General features: G+C 37.9%; 1 protein-coding gene across 2 annotated transcripts in view; it reads left to right on the top strand.

Moving 5' to 3' along the window:
- Rab19 (RAS oncogene family member Rab19) overlaps positions 1 to 24,396 on the top strand; it is a 67,944-nt gene that overhangs the window by 28,376 nt on the left and 15,172 nt on the right. Inside the window, exon 3 of one of the 2 annotated variants that reach the window (XM_067138980.2) lies at positions 19,493 to 19,591. The exons of the other annotated variant lie outside the window; for it this stretch is intronic. Coding sequence (XP_066995081.2) covers positions 19,493 to 19,591 — 99 coding nt within the window. The remainder of the gene's footprint in view (positions 1 to 19,492; positions 19,592 to 24,396) is intronic. 2 annotated transcript variants of the gene reach the window in all.

Raw genomic sequence — 24,396 nt, 5'->3', positions numbered from 1 at the left:
TAAGCTTTTAACTTATTAATTAGTTTTACATTTCTTAAACACCTGCAGTCATTAATACTGTCCTAATTGGCCGCATAGATCTCGGTGCCATCAGCCCTCCTACTCCCCGAAGAGGGTCAATCCTTGGAATGGTTGACAGTCCTGAGTTTGATGCTTGGGTATGATGTAACAATGCATGACTCCTTCAAAGCAGGCTCTGTGCGGAAAGTTGTCTAAGAAATGTGAGGCTTCTTTGTCCAGCACCTCATTCCAAAGGAGTTGATTTTCTGTAGCGCTGAACCTTGAAGAGTCTGCATCTCAGCACTGTAGAGGAAGATGGAAAACATTAAAGACTGAAGACTGAGCACTGGCTGCACAGTTTGTGTCACATAGCTGTCAGCTTGCATTTGGGAGGTAGTAGGTTTGTACTCTCAACAACCCTAAAGATGGTTTTCCATGGTATCCTATTTTCACACCAGCTAATGCTGGGGCTGTTCCTTAATTAAAGTCATGGTCTTATGGTGACGTTGGAATAAGAAATGGCTAGGAATGGGAAGGAAGCAAACATGACTTTAATTAAGGAACAGTGCTGAGATGCAGACTCTTCCATCTCTTTCTTTTCGAGCTGCCACTACTGCCGATGAATGATCGATAAATGGAGAGAGACGAAACAAGTAATGATAATTGTAAAAAAAATGAAAATAAAATGAAAGCCCAAACCAGTCTTTATTTAAGAGAGAGAGGATCATCTTTCCATAAATGTGACAACAATATTATGATAAAGACCTTTTTTTGAAAGAAGGAAGCCATACTTTACAGTGTCAATGTAGCTAATGTAATTTAAAAGCTTTTCATTCTGGTGAAAACACTAGTTACATAACACCTTAACTAGAGCTTAACGGGTACTCTAGAATAAAAGACTTGAGGATTTCCACCTTATCATTACAATTCTAATCACACTTGGTGATTAAATTACATTATCAAAATTATCATTACTTGTTTCGTCTCTCTCCATTTATCGATAATTCATCAGCAGGTAGTTGCAGCTCGAAAAGAAAGAGCTGGAAGAATGCACTTGTCTGTGTTATTGTTGCAATGCAGTGGTGACCAATTAGGGTTGTTGCTCTGTGGACTGACTGTCACCCACACCACCGCCTAAGGACAGGGGGTCGAGGAGCCTTTCTACCCGCTACCGTAGTTCATCTGACTTCAACTCAGTTGTTCAGTTAACACTTGACTAGTGCACAATGTCTCTTAGCAAACCACTAATAATGTCAGGAAAATGTAAGCATAAAGCTCTCCTTTACATGAAAAGTTGGGAGGTGAACGTTTAGAAAATGGGGCTATTGTTCCTAGTGCATGTGTGGAATTTGGGATTGCCATACAAACAGTTTCCGACATATAGAATAAAAAATTTGAAATACAGTCATTTGCAGTGAAATGTAATGGGAATCATGAAACTTGTCAAATCAAACAAATACAACTACCAGCAGAACAAAAAGTTAGATCAAGCAGTGTACATTTGCAGTGAAATGTAATGGGAATCATGAAACTTGTCAAATCAAACAAATACAACTACCAGCAGAACAAAAAGTTAGATCAAGCAGTGTACAAGTAGTACAAACAATTTCCTGCAAGTAGAATAGCAGTGAGAGGTGTAAAAATTCGAGCTGCAGCCCCACGTCTGGTGAAACAACTTGGCGTAAGTGTATTTTCAACTAGCTCTGGTTGGCTATTCAGATTTCGCAAATGCCACAACATTGTAAACAGAAAGATGTTCGGGAAAAGATTTAGTGCAGAAGCTGTTGAACCATTCAGAGAAAGACTTCAAGCTATCAAAAAAGAAGAGGGTTTAGATTTGTGCCAGGTTTACAATGCCGATGAAATTGGCCTGTTTTGGCGTGTCTTGCCTGAGAATACTCAAGCCTCAAAGTCGTTAAAAAACACACCTAGAAGGAAAATAAGTAATGAATGTGTTTCTGCATTGTTGTGTACCAATGCCGACGGGAGTCACATGTTGAAACCTGTGGTTGTTGGAAAAAGTTAAAAGTAAACAACCAAGGACCATAAAAAATTTAATGTCCTCTTTGTCTTATTTCAACTCCAAAAATGCCTGGTTTACTTCAGAAATCACATAAAATTGGTTCAACAACTACGCCATGCCTGAAATAAGAAGTCATAAGTTCGATAAATTCCAAAGTCACAGAAGAAGAGATTGAGGACTGGCTTGACAACGATGAAGGGGATCCAGGCTACCAAGTAATGAATGTGGATGAAATTGTGTATAGTGTAAGCAAGATTGAAGATAGTGATAGTGTGTCTGAAGGTGAGGAGAGTAATATCGGTTCACAACAAAAATGAAATTAAGTGAGTTTAAACAACATCTTAATTGTGTAATGTATTTTGTTCAGCTGAGTGAAATTGAGGAAATATCTGTGCATTATTATCAAACAAGACACTTGCATGCACTTATTTAAAGGAGATGAGCAACAAGCCACAAAGAAAACGGTTACTTCAAACCGAAAGAAACCAACACAAGGTACTGTATTTCATTATGTTATTAAACCATTCTTTTTTTTCACGAAAATGCCATTGTTTCTTTTCATTTCAATTAATCTGGACTTTTGCTAATCTAGACAACTCTCAGCCCCAAATAGTCTGGATAAACACTGTTTTATCGTGGTTGCGATATCTGCAGATAACCATTCGCAGATGAGGGATGTGCGGATGTGGATAATATTTTGTATATCCATGTAGGGCCATAACCATAACATAGCTGTAAAAATATACACTCTATTAAACAAAGAATGACATGTTTCATTTTACAAGAACATCCTCAGATTCTGTCCAATCACTTCACATGCACATATGTGTACACTATTGTGTACATTGTGTAAGCTACTCAGTGACTATGATTTTATAATGTTATGAACAAATAGGAACAAATAATGAATGTACTAGTCCTCCACTGTCACTTCAGTAACTTACAGATTTTTTCTATACTGAGCTGCTGTGTTGGTCCTTACACAGTTGCTGAAGGTAACGGAAGATAGTTGTAAAATATTTCCATAAGTTACATTCATTACTTGTTTGTATTTGTTCATAACGTCACCAATTCATAATAATTGACTAGTTTATGCAACATAAGCAATATTGTACATATGTGCACATGGTTTGAAGTGATTTGATAGAATCTGAGGATGTTCTTGTAGGTAGAACAAAACATGTCATTCTTTGTTTAATAGTGTGTATGTTTTTTAAAGGTATAGTGTTATATATAACTAGTGTTTTCAACAGACTGAAAAGTTTTTAAGTTCCATATGACACTTTTGGCAATAGTAACGTTGTGTTTGATTTCAACCTCACCAGTATTTATACTGGTTATGACTGGAAAATGAAAATCCACAGCCTGTTTCCACTCATTCGACCGGGTCAGGAATGGAATGAATGAAGTCCCCATCTAGCGGCGAGGAGGAATTGTGCCGGTTGCTGAAGCCTGTTGCACTCCACTGGGGCAATGATTAATGAATGATAGATGAAATGAAATGATATTGGAGAGTGTTGCTGGAATGAAATATGACAGGTAAAACTGGAGTACCTGGAGAAAAACCTGTCCCGCCTCCGCTTTGTCCAGCACAAATCTCACATGGAGTGACTGGGATTTGAACCACGGAACCCAGCAGTGAGATGCCGGCGCGCTGCTGCCTGAGCCACGCAGGCTCCCTGATTATGACTTAAATGAGATAATTAACTTCAGTTCAGGTAACATAGCTGTGAGCTTGCGTTTGTAAGATGGTGTGTTTGAATCCCACCGTCCACAACACCGAAGATGGTTTTCCATGGTTTCCCATTTTCACACTACAAACCACAGCTGCTACCTTCCCATATTTATTCTTGCTTCACTGGAATGCTTCTTAGTGTTAATGCGACGATAAACCTCTTGCAAAATTTTTTAAAAATGTGGGTGTTATTGTTAATTTATTGGCCCTGTCGGTGATATTGGTTAAAATTCGTTGCAAAAGAAGATTGAATTTCTGTTTTCACTCATTAAATTTGAGCTGATGGAGCATTTGAAGTTCTAAGACTTGGAATTCTTTCAGGATTGCTGTTTACTGAGATAAATAAAATCTGAGTAACAAAGGTAATGCAGTAAATTAAGTTCTTATTATGATACTGCTGTATTCTATTAGGACAACATTGGGTTCTCAAAGCAGATCACCAAGTGAGTTGGCCGTACGGTTAGGAACGCGCAGCTGTGAGCTTGAATCCGGGAGGTAGTGGGTTTGAACCCTGCTGTCGGCAGCCCCGAAGATGATTTTCCGTGGTTTCCAATTTTGACACCAGGCAAATGCAGGGGCTGTACCTTAACTAAGGCCACGGCTGCTTCCTTCCCACTCCTAAGCTTTCCCTATCCCATCTTCGCCATAAGACCTATCTGTGTCTGTGCGACGTAAAACAATTTGTAAAAAAAAATTTTTACAAATCAAATCATATTATCCTGACATTGCTCCATTTCATGTTCACTCATTTGTATTGAAATGTAGAGCTGGTTGGATTCAGGAAATCTTATTAATAAGGAGATTCGAGATATGAAACAAATAAATCAATCAGTCAATCAATCACCAGTCGAGTTGGCCATGCGGTTAGGGGCACGCAGCTGTGAACTTGCATCTGGGAGATAGTGGGCTCAAGTCCCACAGTCGGCAGCCCTGGAAATGGTTTTTCATTTCCACACCAGGCAAATGCTGGGGCTATGGCTAAATTAAGGCCACAGCCTATTTCTTCCCTCTCCTAGGCATTTCCTATTCCATCATTGTCATAAGATCTATGTGTATATATATGGAAAAGAAAGGATTCCACCTGAGGCGTCCATTTCCAAAGGGTTCCTTGTCCAAGAAGTGAAATTGTTGGGAAAACGTGAAAAATGTTATTCAGACATACTGCTTATTGTATGCTCATAATATTTTGCACACCTTTTACTATTGATCATGGAAGCCCTTTGGAGGAATCACAGCTTATAGAACCCAATGATTCTTCGTAAAATAAAAAATATAACTTGGACAAGGTGCCATTTGGAACTGCAAGATGGACAAGGGCCATATTGGAACAGTATGAAATGGACAAGGGAGACTTTGTTTCTGTATGAATTAAAATTACTGTTTTAACAATAAGAATAACAATTATTCTTGCTGTAATGTTAGCCAATTTATTCATAAAACTTGAAAATAGATTACATTGCTGTTTAGAAACCAACATATCCACAATTATTCAGCTGAATCAGCAACATCCTTCATTAGTCCTCTCTTTTTCGTCCTCTGATACGTCTGAATTGTCTCTAGCGCAATTTGATGAGATGATTTCTTTGTAGAAAAGCAAATCAGGTACAGTATGCCAATCTTCACCATAATGAAGTTGAAGTGACCTCTTGATATCCTCTTTTTTAGTTTGCTTCACCGGAATTCCAATATTGACCTGCTGTGGATCAGTGTCTGCTACCTTCTCATTTGGCTTTGTAACCTTCCTCCCTACACCCAGATCTGTGTTGTATGTATGCTCTCCTCGAACAAGAATATCTCCATTCGGTGTCCTTCCTCGAGTGATAATAAATCTCTTGCTTGCAGCAAATTGGAAGTGCCACTGGTTAGGTTTCTTCAAAATTTCTCCTGTTGCTGCTTTCCAATTGTACACGTTGAAGTCCCTACCTATCTTCAGGACAGTCCCATTCTTCTCAAAGACACTATAGTACTGTTCAGGTTTGCATATCGTGTTCATTTTCTTAAGTTCTTTTTCAATGCGCCCAAACACACGGTCGGGTGGAATGAATGAATGTCCGGGAACTGGGAAGATGAGTTGTATCTCAAGAATGTTGAGGGGGGCATTGTGCAACACTTTCATCAGCATCCCTATCATAATTGTATTTTTATTTTGTCCCCCGCAACCATCAGCAAATGACCGTATTACTTCATAATGTTCTAAGTTGGTAGTGTTTAGTCGATGATAAACCACAGAGGCAATTTCGCATGATCCTTTATGACTATCTGCTTCTGTCCAAGTGTAGATGAAAATTTTATCCCAAGACCTCACATATCGTAAAATTGTACAATTGTCGCGAATAGTAGGTGGCTTGGTCAGGTAACTTAGGAAGAACCAGATTTTTCTGGCAGTCAAAGGAAAATGTGATGGTTTTCTCTACATCTGTTTTTCAAGAGTGAAAATAAAAGCATCAGCACGCCTTTTATGACACTCAAACTCAATTTCAAGATCTCTGTCCAATTTATTGGACTTGCATCTTTCCTCATATTGCATACACTTTGAACAGGCATCTACAGCAGGTAGTTCAAAACCCAGGTTATATTCCTTTACAAAAATATACTTGAAGTATTCATACTTCACTTTCAAGGCTTTTTCAGCACATGAATTATTGTAAAATGTATGAAGTTTTGCAATTGTTAGCGTACTATCTAAGTACTGCTTATTTGTCTGGATATTACAACAGTAGAGAGCCTCCGTGGCTCAGACGGCAGCGCGCCGGCCTCTCACCGCTGGATACCGTGGTTCAAATCCTGGTCGCTCCAAGTGAGATTTGTGCTAGACAAAGCGGAGGCGGGACAGGTACTCCGGTTTTCCCTGTCATCTCTTATTCCAGCAACACTCTCCATTCTCATTTCATAGCATCTATCAGTCATTAATAAATCACTTTGGGAGTGGCGACCCCATCGTACTAATAGCCTATATCTGCTGCATTCATTCCATCCCTGACCCGGTCAATGACTGGAAAACAGGTTGTAGGTTTTCATTTTCATTACGACAGTAATGGGATTCTAATGGAACGAGGGCCTCAATGAAACTTTTGACTGATTGTTTTCGCTCATGTGCTTGTGAGCGATGATCATCACCACGAGTTTCTCTGGGACTTTTCAACAGTTTGAAAATGAGCCCTACACACTCTTTGAACTCTTTTCTTCAAAATGTTTAAAATGCACAGAAATGCCTTCTGACAGATTTAGTATTGCTTTGTTTGTCCATGTTTAGTGATGGGAATGTAGTACTTATGCCAGTTTTTGGTGGTTTGCTTACATTCTACGCTGGCTCATTTACGTTTAGGAGATTCTGTTCTGGTATATTTCAAAATTATGGTATCCTGATCTATTTTAGCTGAACTACAATCCATTTTCCTGGGATAAAACATGTTGTGGAACTTACCAAAATCTTGAAGTGTGATATTTGAGCAGTAGAGATCCTTGCGGTCCTTGTGTTGGCATTATGATAATTTCGGGAGGCACTTTGAGGAGTAAAGAGTTCTTTTATGCACACTCTTCTTCCACAACATTGGATTTTGTTCTTTTTTCCTGGCCTTTCCTTTAGGACACGGTGTTACTGTTCCTACTCGCCTAACCTCATTTTCACTGCGTGTTGATTCTTGCATCATGTCTGCAATTGATATTGCTTACATTATAAAACCTGAATTCTCGTTATGAACCCAATAAAGTACACTAAATAATGAATGAAGTATAAAACACATAAGCACATTGCAATTACTTACCTAATTCGAACCAGTAATTCACATCAACATTACAGGCTTCCTGTTCGTTGAAAATAGAATGTTTTGATTTTATTTATCTATGAAAGCAATGCTGCCAACTGGAAAACACGTATGATTCATTGAAATAAAGCAAAGAGTTAATAATTCCATTTATAATAAAGTATGGTAATAGGATATCAAACACATGGACAAGGGTCACTTTGGAACTCATTAGTGCCACTTGCTTACCCTCGCAATGGGACAAGCAACCGTTTGTTACTGTATATTATTATGTCTGCTGTATTGGATTTCTGGCATTGGACAAGGTCACCTTGGAACTGCATAGGATGCAAATGCAATTTTCGAGGGTTTTGGGCCGTTTTGGTTCTGTAAGACAAGTATCAATCAGTAGATGATGCATAGACGAAGCCATTGATACCATAACATGAATTTTTCATATAGGTGGACAAGGAACCCTTTGGAAATGGATGCCTCACCTGATCAATACAATTTATTATACTTGCAGTCCTTACAATACCAGTTTCAGCCTATTTGGCCATCATTAGCTGGCTAATGTTGATGTTTTACATGGATTACATTACAATATCTGAAGGAAGTTCCCATTTTTGATTGGCATATCCAGATATGCCTAATGGGGCATATAAGTTATGATTTATCGTTTAAATTGCGGTATGTAAGTATGAATGACCTTGAGGTTTAAGTTGTAATTGTAAAAACTTAACGTTCGAACCCCACTGTCGGCAGCCCTGAAGATGGTTTTCCATGGTTTTCCATTTTCACACCAGGCAAATGCTGGGGCTGTACCTTAATTAAGGCCACGGCTGCTTCCTTCATATTCCTAGGCTTTTCCTATCCCATCGTCGCCGTAAGACCTATCTGTGTTGGTGCGACGTAAAACAAATAGCAAAAAAAAAAAAAAAAAAAAGAAAAAAAAAAGAACTAATCGGTTGTACAAACACACAAAACACATTAAAATGTACTAAAACATATGTAAAGCACTGATTAATGTTTATGACTTGCATATATCTTCTTCTTTCTTGGTAAAATCTTGTGACTATGAAGTATATCAGTTGATGCTAGTGTTCGAGAATGATGATATGATATAATGGAGTCTAAAACTTGGCGAGTTTAATTGTACATATCTTGCATGTGCTTTCTTCTTGCAGTTGTTGTGCTGTTAATCATAGATTTGCGTCGGTTTGTACTATGTTTATAAACAATGATTTTTTTTTAATGATGTATTGTATTTAGTTGGTTAATAGCTAGGTGTATTGTAATAAAACACTTGATATAGATGTTGATTCCCATAGGGCAGGGATGGCGAACCTATGCCACGCGTGTCATTAGGTGACACGCGAACACGATTTCGGTGGCACACCACATGACCATCTTAACATTTTTATGTACGTTTTGTACTCTAGACTATACATATCTCATCCATTGTATAGTCATAGTGTTTCAGGTTTAAGAAATAAATACCGAATATCTAAATTCTAGTTTCATTTGAACGTGCATTATGGCAACACTACAACACCCACAGGTCCGGAAGTTAAGTGAAATAAATGTCAGATGCATCCGACGAGCCATTTGCTTACCCATATCAAGTGAATTAGTGAAGTTTGGTTTGTGTGTGGTTGCCAGCATCGCGTAGTTTTTCTTAGTGAGTAACTGTTTATTGTTGTGAATTTTGTAAGACAAATAGTTGCCAAGAAATTATCCCAATATTGAGATATGGAGAAAGTATCGCATTTTATTTCAAAACCTCATATTGCACAAATGAGTTTTTTTTTTTTTTTGAGTGGTTAGATATTGACAGTTTAGAAATGGAGTTGACTGAATTTTAAGAAAGCATGTATGGGTGAAAAAGTTCGTACAACTTGACGAAGCATTAGTGAAAATCGGATGTGCTGTGGATGGTGAATACTCTCCCCAGAAGCCGGAGAACTTAATACTTGAACACTGGAACAGTCTCCCACAAAAGAAACTTGCTACAGCGCTACGTACTTTGTTTGGGTCGTCATACGCCTGCAAGCAGATATTTTCTACAGCGAACGTTGTGAAGACAAGTTATGAACCTAACATAAATGACAAAGCTACAAAGTATTTTTGCGGTATTCGCAAAATACGATCATGAAACATGCAATCACATGTAATTGGTATTTTACAATATATATATATATATATATATATATATATATATGCAATATCATATTATGAAACACAATTTGGAATTAGGGATGGAAGTCTGTGGTGGCGGTGGTGAGTAGGGGCGGAGGTTGTATCCATTACAAACGAAAATAACAAGTGGCACAGTAAACAGTTGAGAATAATAATCCAGACCTAAAATGGCACACTAGTTGGAAAAGGTTCGCCATCCCTGCCATAGGGAATCTGAAATATTTGTCCCGAATGAGTAAATTTATAATATCCAATAACGGACCATTTATATTGGTATAATAAAACACTTATCATTAAAAGGTCTACTTTAGCTTCATGGTAGGTAAAAACTTGTTCATTTGAGTTAGGAGCATAAGATGAAGACGTAGTCTCGTTTGGTTAAAATTCTGACAGCAGTGGTGGCTCTTTTCTTGTCTATATTGTGTCTGGTAGTATGGTTATTGCTGTTGTTGTGGTTAGGTAGTGCTCTGTTTTGGACCTCGCAAAGCAAAGCAAAGCAAACCACCACTGCTGTCAGAATTTTAACCAAACGAGACTATGTCTTCATCTTATGCTCCTAACTCAAACGAACAAGATTTTACCTACCATGAAGCTAAAGTAGACCTTTTAACGACAAGTGTTTTATTAAAATACACCTAGCTATTAACCAACTAAATACATCATAAAAAATCCATCATTGTTTATAAACATAGTATCAACCGACGCAAATCTATGATTAACAGCACGACAACTGCAAGAAGGAAGCACACGCAAGATATGTACAATTAAACTCGCCAAGTTTTAGACTCCATTATATCATATCATCATTCACAAACACTAGCATCAACTGATATACTTCATAGTCACACAGGAATATACATTTCCATGGTTTCTGTAAAGAATTAACAATGCCTTTTCTGATTACAAAATGAAGTACTGGTTACAGAAATATAAATGCCATGCAGTTAACAAATGCTGCTTTAGAAATGCAAAGTTTTATATTTTGCACATCTACAGGAGTATAAACGGGCAAGTTGGCTGTGTGATTGCACAGCTGTGAGCTTCTTTCCAGGAGATGGTTCGACCCCCACTGTTGACAGCCCTGAAGATGGTTTCCATGGTTTCCCATTTTCACACCAGGCAAATGCTGGGTCTGTACCTTAATTAAGGCCACGGCCGCTTCCTTCCCACATCTAGCCCTTTCCTATCCCATCGTCGCCACAAGACCTATCTGTGTCGGTGCGAGGTAAAACAAAATGTTTAAGAAAGAAGAAAAAAGGAGGAGTATGTCTGAGTAAATCTGGAAAATATTTCACAGTCCTGATGGTTTATAATATCAAGAAAAGGGCGAGTGTGTGAAGAAAAGAAATTCAGTCAGTCAAATAGAATATATAAAACACAGCCTACGGTAATGTGTTCTGTCAGATCAAGTGTACATCTTGAAATTCTTCGATTCATATCAAATCAGAAATTTTAAATTTGCCTTGGAATTATATACAGGTACGAAAGTAGTGTTCAAATTAATCCAAATACAAGTGTTTTTAAGGCTTTTTATAATTCATGTTGGCATATGTTCCTGCTAAACACTGTTCTTGCTTTCAAACAAATTGCATTGTTGGTGTATGGTAGGATCATCATTGACATTATTCGGCATTATGAGATGTTCTTTATAACTCAGTGATTAGTCAAATATTTCAGAATGAGATTGTTAAGTTTTCGTTATTGTGTCATGTTACTGTAATGGATGCACCCTGTAGGAATGTTAAAAAATTGTGACCTCTATGGTACAAAGCCAAATTGCCTCACAATGTGGTGATAGTGTTTTTATTGCTGAAGGACAGGAGCTGTAGTTGTAAGCGCAAGACAACATCAAAAGAAGACCATTTACTCATTAGGAAAAGTAAAATAAATCCAAATCTTTTTTGCTGTTGACCTAAACTGAAATTTAAGTCAGAATGGGCAAAATGTTCACATTACAGTGTTTTGCCAGACTGTTGAGGCTAGGTGAGCATGCAGACTAGCAAAGAAGCAGCTTCTGATGATGGACATAATATTCAAAAAGGGATTGAAATGGGCCACTGTGAATAAAAATTGTGCTGTAGAAGTTTGGAAAAAATGTATTTTCTGATGAAAACCATTGTGAAGTTTTGGTCAGAGCATTCCATTTGAGCAGTCATTGAAAATATCACCAGCTCATATTCAATAAGCACTTAAATATCCTCCAAAGGTGATGCATTCTATATGTTCTATCCACAAGTGCCAAGGATGTTTAGTCCCTGTTTAGAAAATGATGACCGGATGAGTTGGCTGTGCGGTTAGGGGCGCGCAGCTGTGAGCTTGCATCCGGGTGATTGGGTTCGAGCCCCACTATCGGCAGTCTTGAAGATGGTTTTCCATGGTTTCCCGTTTTCACACTTGGCAAATGCTGGGGCTGTATCTTAATTAACGCCACAGCCACTTCTTTCCCACTCCTATGTCTTTCCTATCATCGCCATAAGATCTACCTGTGTCAGTGCGATGTAAAACAAATTGTAAAAGAAAAAAGAAAATGATGGAACAGGGAATTCCTTTGAAGAAAAGTAGTGCCTAAGTAACAAAAACACTCTCCAGATAGTGATACCATCTTTCAACAAGATCTTGCACCGTGTGACACATCCAAGAAAATGAACAAATTCTTTGATGACAAGAACATCAAAGCAGCCAATATTAACTGGAATGAAAATTTATTGGCTGTCTGTAAGAAGAGAGAAAACAAAGTGAATATATGTCCCTGTATCAAGGTGTGGTTTTATGATGACAAAAGAAAGAATATTTGTGCAAAATTCATGAAATCTATGATAAAGCAGAGGACAAATACTGCGACTTGGACCGCCAGGTCAAAAGAAGTTGCCAGGCCGACAAGAGGGCATGGGTAGAACTGAAGGGTGCGGAGGCACAGGTTGCGGCCGATCGGAATGACTCTAAGGTGCTGCACCATATTGTTTGTGAATTAACCAATCATAGAAGCAGTTCACATGTTCCCATTAAAGACGAGGACAGCAAAATCCTTCTTGGCAAAGAAGAACTGGAGGGGAGATGGGTGCAGCATTTCATGGATACTTTGCACCAACCAGCCCCAGCTGTGTCCCACGACTTCACTGCGGGCACCACTGCCCCATTGGACATTGAAATGGAAATGATTGAAACCGATGAAGTCAGATGTATGATCAAAGCTCTGAAGAACAATAAAGCTATAGGCACATAATTTTTTTACAAGTTGCTTTATTTGCAATAACTTGCAAAGTTGCTTTATGTCGCACTGACACAGATAGGTCTTATGGCGACCATAGTAAAGGGTGTGAAAATGGGTATCCACAAAAAACTATCTTCAGGGCTGCTGACAGTGGGGTTTGAACCCACTATCACTGCGTGCTCTTAACCGCACGGCCAACACGCTCGGTGCAGCAGGGTCAGATCAGATCCAAGCAGAATTCTTGGAGGCTAGTTGTGTAGATCTTTTAGTACAGCTAACTAGATCGTTAAATGAGTCCTGGTGCACATAATGCATACCTGATGATTGGTGGAAAGGTGTTTTTGTAAGATTCCCAAAAAAGGCAATCACGGTGATAACAATAACTGGTGCAGAATTACTCGTCTTTCAATACCTGGTAAAGCCTTATTGATTGTTGTACTCTGGCACTTGGAAAAAGCAGTTGATAAATTTTGCAATAGGAACAGGCTGGGTTCCGTCATGGCCACTCATGTCTTGATCAAATCTTCACAATATGTAACTTTATCAAGCAGTGTATGGAGTTCCAGAAAACTGCTTACTGTCAGTTTTACTGATTTCAAGAAAGTTTCTGATAGCATACATCGGGTCTTGTGGAAGCTTTTTTTAAATCCCAGATTGATTTATGAACGTCTTCAGTGACCGGTATCATAACAGCAACTGCTGTGTGATGACCGATGGTAGGACAACGAACTTCATCATTGATTCAGGTTGTCTGGGCTGTATTTTATCACCCTTTCTGTTTCTCCTCACCATTGAATTTGTTATGTGAAAGATGCTGAATTCTTTCAAGCATTGGAATCTTGTATTATGACCATAGTGCAGCTCAGTGACATTGATTTCGTCGACAATGTTGCATTGCTGGCGGAAACCAGTACCTCTCTACAAGACATGTCTAGCAGCTTAGACACTGAGGCTGGGAAAGTTGGATTACGCATTAGTGTTGATAAGACAGAAACCGTGCTTATGTCATACCAATCACTGTTGGACAGCAGCCAGTCAAACAAGTGAACCAATTCAATTACCTCACTAGCATTTTATTGCAAGGTGGCAGTGTAGATATCAACTGCAGAATTGGCAAAGCCTCAGTAGTCTTAAACACTTGCGACTCATCTGGTCCTCTTGAAGGGTCGAAAAACAGATGAAACTTAAACTTTATAAAACACTTGTCTTGCCAACAGTGATCTACACTGCCATTGAAACATGGAAAATTACAGCGTAGACAGCATGGAAGCTCAATGTATTCCACCTACACCACAAAATGAACTCCTTAATGAAATGAAATTAAAAGTCATTGAGCTTATACCAGGTAGTTCAAAAACATACACTAGCATCTATGGATTAATAACTGAGGAAGAAAGACAGCTATTTCAATTAGCTGCAAAATTCTCTAATTCCTTGGAATTAAGTGATTTTCATCCACATATTCTTACTCAAAGAATTGGAGCCATATTATGCTCTGTAGAAATCTGAACATTTCTGAAGGGCTTGTAACGGAACCAGAGTATTTGTAAGAAATATGTAACAAAAATTATTTAGATTTGTAAATAATAAGTGGATGTAAAGCTGGACAGAGGGCTCTAATCCCTCGAGTTGATTTAACACCATTCAATAAAACATTTCCATTATTTTTTAAGAGGTGCAGATTCCCAATTCGCTTGTAATTTTGTATCACAATCAATAAAGCACCAGGGGAAACACTGGAACATGTAGGTCTCTATTTACCTCAGCCAGTTTTCAGCCATGGTCAGTTGTATGTTGCAATGTCAAGAATGCGCTCTTTTGATGCCCGTAAATTTACAATAGTGCCAAGAAGGTAATTATACAAATAATGTTGTGTATAAGGAAATCCTTCACTAAATACTAAACCATATTGGCCATCAGGTTTTGACGAGTTTCAGCTAGTAATTGTGAAAAACAGATTAATGATTTAATTTCCACAAAATCAGCTGAGAAAATTTGCCAGGTTTACACACTAGATGATGTGCATATCGTTGGGTTGCGATACATCACAAACTGATCCTTATTTTCTCTAGTGTATTTGACTGAATTGACATCTGACACAGTCCAGGCTATTGCTCTGTATGCTGGTTGTTTTAGAGGTAAGAGGCTGTGAGTCACTGTTGTGACGTACAATCAAGTGGATTAAGTTTTAGTGCTATGAACATATCTTGACCCATTTATGCCCAAGATTTCTTTTTTTTTTTTTTGATTTAATGGTTTTGACTACTGGAGTCAGATTATTTATGTCCAAAAACATCCTGGAATATGTTTTAAAAGTTTTGGTGGTTGTTTAAAAATTATAGCATGGGTCGTAAACGACGCGCTGGGCATGGACTCCAGGGGCATATCTCCAACATGGGCTTTGGCTATTTTTGTGTTTGGGTTCATCATGGTATATTTTTAATGTTAAATGAAGAAAAACTGGTGTATTTTATGACTCATTATTATTAAAAATGACAAAAATACTGCAGAGGTAAGTATTATTAACAATGTGTACATAAATTATCTGTTGAGTTTTCTAGTCAGTCTTACACATTCCTTTGAATACTCATTATTAAACTGGCACAATATGCTTTGGCATTATTATTATTATTATTGTCGTCTTACATAAAAAATTGAATCGGTCAAAATTACTAAAACTACGAAGCTAAAAATACGTTCTCATTTACACAGTGCACTTTACTTCTTGTGGAATTCTGCATAACAATATGGGTGTAAGGCAACATCACATCTTTGTCATGCTCAGACAGTTTTACTTTTTCAGACAGGACAACATCACCGAGGCTGATGGTCCACCAGAAGATGACCACCGTGGCTTTCCTGCATGGCCATGGTCACTGGTGCACGTGTGTTAATATGGCGAGTAGGCGTTCCATTCTTCGCTAACGAGCTGGTCACAATGATTCTGCCGAGCATATTTTGTTGTTGTTTGGTGTTGGTAGTGCATTCATTGTGTGTAGTAAGGTTGCCCACACTGCCGTGTCTTGGTCGGAGCGGTTTTTTCTCCACAACGCAGTCGCTGCCCAGCAGCTAGTTGAGTCATGGTGGAACCTGCATCACACTCTCGCCATTATTGGTAAGTAGAGTGGTTGAAAGTGTTAAAATGTAATTTTCAATGTGTTGATATTGTTTGGGGATATATGATGCATGTTAGGATGTCTTTACTGTTTCAATATATCAATTGGTTCTTACAATACACCACGGATAGGACCCATATCATCTGATAGAGTGATAAAAATATCCGCTGATGTTCCAGGACTATCGCTGGCAGTCAATACTTCAAACTCTGACAGAATTTCAGCAGTACATTTTTTCACCTGAATAAGATGAAATAAATATGAAAACAATATAATTTGCTAATTATTTAATGAATAACCGACTGAAATGTACTCCGAATGGTTGATATTGTTTCAAAAACACTAATCTAAAACGTTTTCTCCTTAGCACTCGCGTTGTTACCATCTAAATGCAAAAATATGCTAAAGTACCACGGCTCTGCGGTTCGTGCCCAGCAGGTCACTTGCAACCCATGCTATGTTATTCGTTATGTATCGTAAGAACCAATTGACAAATTGAAACAGTAAAGGCATCTAAACACGCGTCAGATATCGCCAAACAATATCAACACACTGAACACTACATTTTAACACTTTCAGCCACTCTGTGTACCAATAACGGAAAGAGTGCAATGCAGGTTCCACCATGACTTAACTATGTGCTGGGCAGTGACTGTGTTGTGGAGGGGGAACCGCTCCGACCAAGACACAGCAGTGTGGGTAATCTTACTACACACATTAGCTGGCCATACACGGAAAGGAATTGTGACAGACGGGGCCTTTTGTGACGTGTTCTGACAGGCTAGGACTGCGCGTTAGTGAGCGAGATCAGTTCGAGGCGTTATCTGCTGCAGGCGAGACCTGTTGTCAGCGCCTCAACGGAGAGACCTCGCCTCACAGATCAAGCCTCTTGTAAGGAAAGCATGGAGTGGACAAAGGCACTGCTAGAGAAATTTATTGAAATGTACAAAGAGCGGCTGTGTCTCTGACAATTAAAACATGAGGTGTCGCAATCAAGCGTTCTTCAGTATCCTCCTTTCCTCCTCCTTCAGCTTAGAAGCTACAATATCCACAGTAAATACGCTTTCAACTAGACTGTTCACCAGTAAGAGCTACGCTAAACAAGTCTTTTTTTACTAGTTGCTTTATGTCGCACCGACACAGATAGGTCTTATAGCGACGATGGGATAGGGAAGGGCTAGGAGTTGGAAGGAAGCAGCTGTGGCCTTAATTAAGGCACAGCCCATAGCATTTGCCTGGTGTGAAAATGGGAAACCACGGAAAACCATCTTCAGGGCTGCCAACAGTGGGATTCGAACCCACTATCTCCCGGATGCAAGCTCACAGCTGCGCGCCCCTAACCCCACGGCCAACTCGTCTGGTAAACAAGTCCATTATGTATGTTTGGTATTCAGTCCAAAGGCTGGTTTGATCCTCCACAGTTATGCCAACAGCTGTCATAGATAGCCTAGGCATCACTGAAGAAGCATACTAGGGAAATGAGGAGTGAGATAGCTTCCCGTTGCTTTCCTCACCAAGCCAGAAGTTGCTTGCATATCAGTCTGCCAAGCCCACTGAAATGCACGCACCAGCTGACCCTATAAGTGATATTTTCAAACCATTCATAACAGGGACTGGCTGCATAAGGAATGGTATTACTAGAATCACTTGTACCTCAGTCACTTTCATATTGTCAAAGCCAAGGATAAGACTGGGAAGTATCAAACATTTAACGTAATAATGAGAAAAATCCATTCATGCTTACCTTTTTTTTTTGCTAGTTTTTTCACGTTGCACTGACACAGATAGGTCTTATGGTGACGATAGGATAGGCGCAGGAGTTCGAAGGAAGTGGCCGTGGCCTTAATTAAGGTACACCCCCAGCATTTGCCTGGTGTGAAAATGGGAAACCATGGAAAACCATATTCAGGGCTGCCAACAGTGGGATTCGAACCCGCTTTCTCCCGGACGCAAGCTCACAGCCGCGTGCCACTGACCGCACAGCCAACTCGCCCGGTACATGCTTACCTAACAGCATATCATAATCGCTGTGGTCCATTTGCAAATAATTCTGGTAATCGTCCGGTTCATTTTCTCTCAGGTGTTGTATCAGACTTGTGTGACTAAAGCTGTCTCGCTCTCCTATCCATGATTTCATCCACTTCGATCGATTTTTTTTTGTTTGCATGATTTAACATCTAGCAAAATGCACATTCCAACAGCCGCAACATTTTTTTTCCCCCTCTGGACACTGTCTGCTTTGATGTCCATCGCACAGTTCTAAGTACGGCAGACCCGACCAGCAAGGATTTCAAACTAGTTTGAAAGGCCAGCGGATGAGGCTTGGCCTGCCAAGAACAAAGGGATCATTCCATTAACGAGAGGGTCTGGAATGTTGACAGATTATGTTGCACAACACGATAGGCTTGGTGTCACAGTTGATGGCGAGCAGCAGGCCGGGTCTCTGAAGGTCACGCCTCACAGGCGGTCTGTCGGATCTGGCCCGAAAGGCGAGGCCTGTGAAAAAAACTGTTCGTGTATGGCCAGCTATTGAATGCACTACCAATACCAAACAACAAAAATGTGCTTGGCAGAATTTTTCCTTTCGGGTGGGTCATAAACGACCCGCTCAGTATAAATGGGTTAAATGCATTTTTTACACTTTATATTCTTCTTCAGCACCAAGGTTACTCCAAGAAATGGATAATCTGCCCACTGACAAACAAGTATCTACTGTACATGAGGCTCATATTTTATGATATATGAACAGAAGAATTTCAGTTTTAGGAATATTACAACATATCATTCTTTGTGGAATTCAGCAATCTTTTCTGTTTGAAATTTGTTCTATACAGTGTTTGTTAAATTCTTTGACAACTTATGTATTTTAAAAATATCAGTTCACCTACAGTGAATGACCACTAGGATCCTGAATTCTTTCTTTACACCTGGTGGGGAGCAAGTATGAAAGAAGGACACTTGCGACACATTTTTTCATCTTAGTTTTGGAGTTTTATATTGCAATTCAACTGGAGTGATCATGAATTAAAACAAATTTAATCCATATTGTGATGATCTCAGGTGCTGGGCTGAATAGCTCAGATAGTACAGTGCTGGCCTTCTTACTCCAAGTTGGGAGATTCGAACCTGGTTCTGTCAGTAGTATTTGAAGGTGCTCAAATATCCCAGCCTTATGTTGCTAGTTTTTCAGGCACATAAACAAACTTCTGTGGTGCAAAATTCTGGCACCTTGGTGTCTCTAGAAACTGTAAAAGTAGTTAATGGGATGTGAAACCAATAACGATTATTATGATGACCTCAGGCCTCGATGTACCATTTTTTCTTCTTGAATGTAACTGACTTTTGGACTAGCTGAAATTTGTCTGTTATATTAATGGCAGATTAAATGTGATCTTTCTGTTGATAGTGAATGTTGCAATTTTGTTCATGTGTTTAATTTTATGTGGTCTCCTCTTTCTATCCTAGTGTATGACATAACAAAACGGTCTTCATTTCTTAGTCTACAAAGATGGATTGAAGAAGTACGAAGATATACAGCTTCAAATGTGATGCTAGTCCTTGTTGGTAAGCTACATTGTCATGTGGCATGGTAGTTGCACTGCTTTCTGTGGTCTGTTCTTTTAACTGAATACTTCTTATATCTTTGCATTAAGTTATGTTTTTTCTTGAAATCCTCGTAATGTTATACTGAAGTGTAACAGAGGAGAGTAAGGTGGTGTGGACATTCTTGTAATACTTAATTTGTATTTGAAGCACTTAGTTGTTTTTGTCTATGTACTCAGTTCTATTTTTCTCTGGTAAATATCTGAGTTACCATGTAGGACATGGAGAGACTATGCTGTTAATTTTGGTGCTAACTAACCAGCTCACTTCCTAGCTTGTTTGAATTAATAATATCACATACAGTAGCAAATTTATTTCTTTTAACCACTGTAAATTCATTCAACTCATTTTTTTACCATATATTTTGTATTTTATTTCCATTATGGTACTAATTCATGCTTATTAGGATTGTTGACTCTTCTTTGTAGTTATTAGGCATTCTCTGACTATTACTTAGTTCATTTCTTTCAAGCATGAATGATTTGCATTTAATGGTGTTCTCTCTCAGCTTCCTTGTATTATTCCTCTTAACATATTTTCAGCATGAAATGTTTCAAAGCAATCATGACTACAAATAGTTTCAAGAAAAAGGTTACCGTTATTGGTATAGATGCGAGCTGATGAGAAGACTAGCGGGACGTGAGGTGGGACACGGGGGAGCAGCTTTCTCTCTCTGTCGTCTTGGCTATGGCTCTTCCTAAAAGTATCGTCAGCCAGCCAGCCAGCAGCCAGTCTCCCTTTGATGATACAAATGGCCAGTTGAACAGTTCGGTAGTGTTGATCTTGTCTGTGTGTTGTAAGTGTTGAACAGCGATTTATATATTGAGACTTACATAACTGTGTTATAAAATATTTATGTTATTATAGTGCTACTTTGTATTACTATTATGGAACCCTGCCGGAAGAAAGGAAAGACTATCCACAGCGAAGCTAGGGAGATTATCAGACATGTTATCCAAGAATGTGATGAAGAGGCACGAGAAGGGAAACTGTTTTGTGTGTCACCAAGAAAAGTCACATAGAGACACAAGGATTGATGAAGCTAATTTAGGCCTACAGACTATTGTTTTAATGTTATTTTATTTCATAGTTTTGCCTATGAAGAAAAGTGACATAGGGACACAAGGATTGATTAAGCTAATTTAGGCCTACAGACTATTGTTTTAAATGTTATTTCATTTTCATTCAGTTTTGTGTGTCACCAAGAAAAGTGATATAGGGACACAAGGATTGATGGAGATAATTTAGGCCTACAGACTATTGTTTTAAATGTTATTTTATTTCATAGTTTTGTGTGTCACCAAGAAAAGTGACATAGGGACACAAGGATTGATTAAGCTAATTTAGGCCTACAGACTATTGTTTCAGATGTTATTTCCTAGTTTTGCCTATCAAGTGAAGTGACATAGAGACACAAGGATTGATGAAGATAATTTAGGAGTACAGACTATCGTTTCAAAACTTATTTTATTTCATAGTTTTGCCTGTCAAGAAATGTGACATAGGGACACAAGGATTGATTAAGCTAATTTAGGCCTACAAACTATTGTTTTAAATTTTATTTTATTTCATAGTTTTGCCTATCAAGAAAAGTGACATAGGGACACAAGGATTGATGAAGATAATTTAGGCCTACAGACTATTGATTTAAATGTTATTTTATTTCATAGTTTTGTGTGTCACCAAGAAAAGTGACATAGAGACACAAGGATTGATGAAGATAATTTAGACCTACAGTCTATTGTTTTAAATGTTATTTTATTTCATAGTTTTGTGTGTCACCAAGAAAAGTGACATAGAGACACAAGGATTGATTAAGCTAATTTAGGCCTATAGTCTATTGTTTCAAATGTTATTTTATTTCATAGTTTTGCCTATCAAGAAAAGTGACATAGCGACACAAGGATTGATTAATCTAATTTAGGCCTACAGTCTATTGTTTCAAATGTTATTTTATTTCATAGTTTTGCCTATCAAGAAAAGTGACATAGGGGCACAAGGATTGATGAAGATAATTTAGGCCTACAGTCTATTGTTTTAAATGTTATTTTATTTCATAGTTTTGCCTATCAAGAAAAGTGACATAGAGACACAAGGATTGATTAAGCTAATTTAGGCCTACAGACTATCGTTTCAAATCTTATTTTATTTCATAGTTTTGCCTATCAAGAAAAGTGACATAGGGACACAAGGATTGATGAAGATAATTTAGGCCTACAGACTATTGTTTTAAATATTATTTTATTTCATAGTTTTGTGTGTCACCAAGAAATGTGACATAGGGACACAAGGATTGATCAAGATAATTTAGGCCTACAGACTATTGTTTTAAATGTTATTATATTTCATAGTTTTGTGTGTCACCAAGAAAAGTGACATAGGGACACAAGGATTGATCAAGATAATTTAGGCCTACAGTCTATTGTTTTAAATTTTATTTTATTTCATAGTTTTGCCTATCAAGAAAAGTGACATAGGGACACAAGGATTGATCAAGATAATTTAGGCCTACAGTCTATTGTTTTAAATTTTATTTTGTTTCATAGTTTTGCCTATCAAGAAAAGTGACATAGGGACACAAGGATTGATCAAGATAATTTAGGCCTACAGACTATTGTTTTAAATTTTATTTTATTTCATAGTTTTGCCTATCAAGAAAAGTGACATAGGGGCACAAGGATTGATTAAGATAATTTAGGCCTACAGACTATTGTTTTAAATTTTATTTTATTTCGTAGTTTTGCCTATCAAGAAAAGTGACATTGGGACACAAGGATTGATGAAGATAATTTAGGCCTACAGACTATTGTTTTAAATTTTATTTTATTTCATAGTTTTGTGTGTCACCAAGAAAAGTGACATAGGGACACAAGGATTGATTAAGCTAATTTAGGCCTATAGACTATTGTTTTAAATTTTATTATATTTCATAGTTTTGTGTGTCACCAAGAAAAGTGACATAGGGACACAAGGATTGATTAAGCTAATTTAGGCCTACAGTCTATTGTTTTAAATGTTATTTTATTTCATAGTTTTGCCTATCAAGAAAACTGACATAGGGACACAAGGATTGATTAAGATAATTTAGGCCTACAGACTATTGTTTTAAATTTTATTTTATTTCATAGTTTTGCATATCAAGAAAAGTGACATAGAGACACAAGGATTGATGAAGATAATTTAGGCCTACAGTCTATTGTTTTAAATTTTATTTTATTTTATTTCATAGTTTTGCCTATCAAGAAAAGTGACATAGAGACACAAGGATTGATGACGATAATTAGGCCTACAGTATTTTTAAATATTTTGTGATTAAATAAAATTTTATAAAAGTGCGTTCGTCAGTAAACTAACTCGTGGAATACTGAATAAATTCCCTCCTCTCTCACCCATTTCAGATGGTACAGCACTGGCTTTCTGAGCGTACAATATGTCTGTGGGTTCGACCTCGGCTAAGTGCAATGGTATCTGAATGTGCTGAACTACGTCAGCGTCGTGTCGACAGCTTTATCGACACGTAAAATATCCCTTGCGGCACAGAATTTGTGACGCACAAGCGAGACCATTTTATACAGAATAATAGAATAGAATAATCCCATCCCCTAGTTCCGGATCTCCTGGAACTGGGGACAGAGTAATCATTTATTGCTATTTTTTATATGAATGCTCTTCTTATATATATTACTACATTAAACCTCATAATTACTTCTAATCACTATTTAGCCTACACCCAATCTCTAAATTGTAGTTTTTTAATTTTATTTCTTTTTGACCTAGACATTAACAGGACAACACGTATCTAACCGGTACTCCTATTATTAATTAGTGTAATTTGTTTTTAAGAGTACGAACATATTTCTCCTTAGCTTACAATAGACATTATATATTAACTGAATGGCTGAATGAGTGAATGACTGACTGCATGTCTTGATGAGTTGAATGATTGGATCGTAATCATAGAATTGTTATACGCGCAAATATTCAATCTGGGTCATTATTATTATTATTATTATTATTATTATTATTATTATTATTATTATTATTATTATTATTTTCTTCACGTAACGAACACGCCGGGACATGTGTTTGAGATAGAATGCATTCATAACTCGGCACACTGACGAACGAAATTGACCTGCCTTTAGTTCACTTCATGAAACTTACTACATTTGAAATACAGGAAATAAATATCGTCTTCTAGTAATGTAACCGTCATCGGACGTTGGCGATCATTTTGTAAAAATATGTAAAAAATATTATAATAATTAATGCAGTATATATATATATATTAAAATAAAAAATAATAACAGAAGCTCTTTCGATTTGCACCTTGAGGATGGACTCTGCCCTTGATAAAATCTAATTCTGAAGATGGCATAAATTCCCAGTGTCAGTGGAAAATAACCTGGATTGCTATTAGTTGGAAACTGCCTTGTCTTAATATTTCGCTGGTCAGATGTAGTCTATAAATAGATGAATAATTTTGCCCACCTGCGGTATACAAAAATACATCGAGTGCCTTGCAGGAAGAGACCTCCTGAGGACACTGCGACTGCGAGGGCGAACGTTTTCAGAAACGCAAGTACATACACCAGCTTGGTGACGATAAGCCAGGGACGAGGGGAGAAGCGAGGGCTTACGCATTCCCGGCCACATTCCTAGCGAAACTCTTCTCTTGAGCTCCCATCTATAACTCGTTTTGTATTCAAATGTTTTGGGTAAGGACATTTAGTATAAATAGGTCATTGTATTCACCTTATTATGTG

Source organism: Anabrus simplex, chromosome 2, assembly GCF_040414725.1.
Source record: "Anabrus simplex isolate iqAnaSimp1 chromosome 2, ASM4041472v1, whole genome shotgun sequence".
In the NCBI taxonomy this organism is placed as follows: domain Eukaryota; kingdom Metazoa; phylum Arthropoda; class Insecta; order Orthoptera; family Tettigoniidae; genus Anabrus; species Anabrus simplex.
This window is presented reverse-complemented; position numbering and strand designations above follow the sequence as displayed.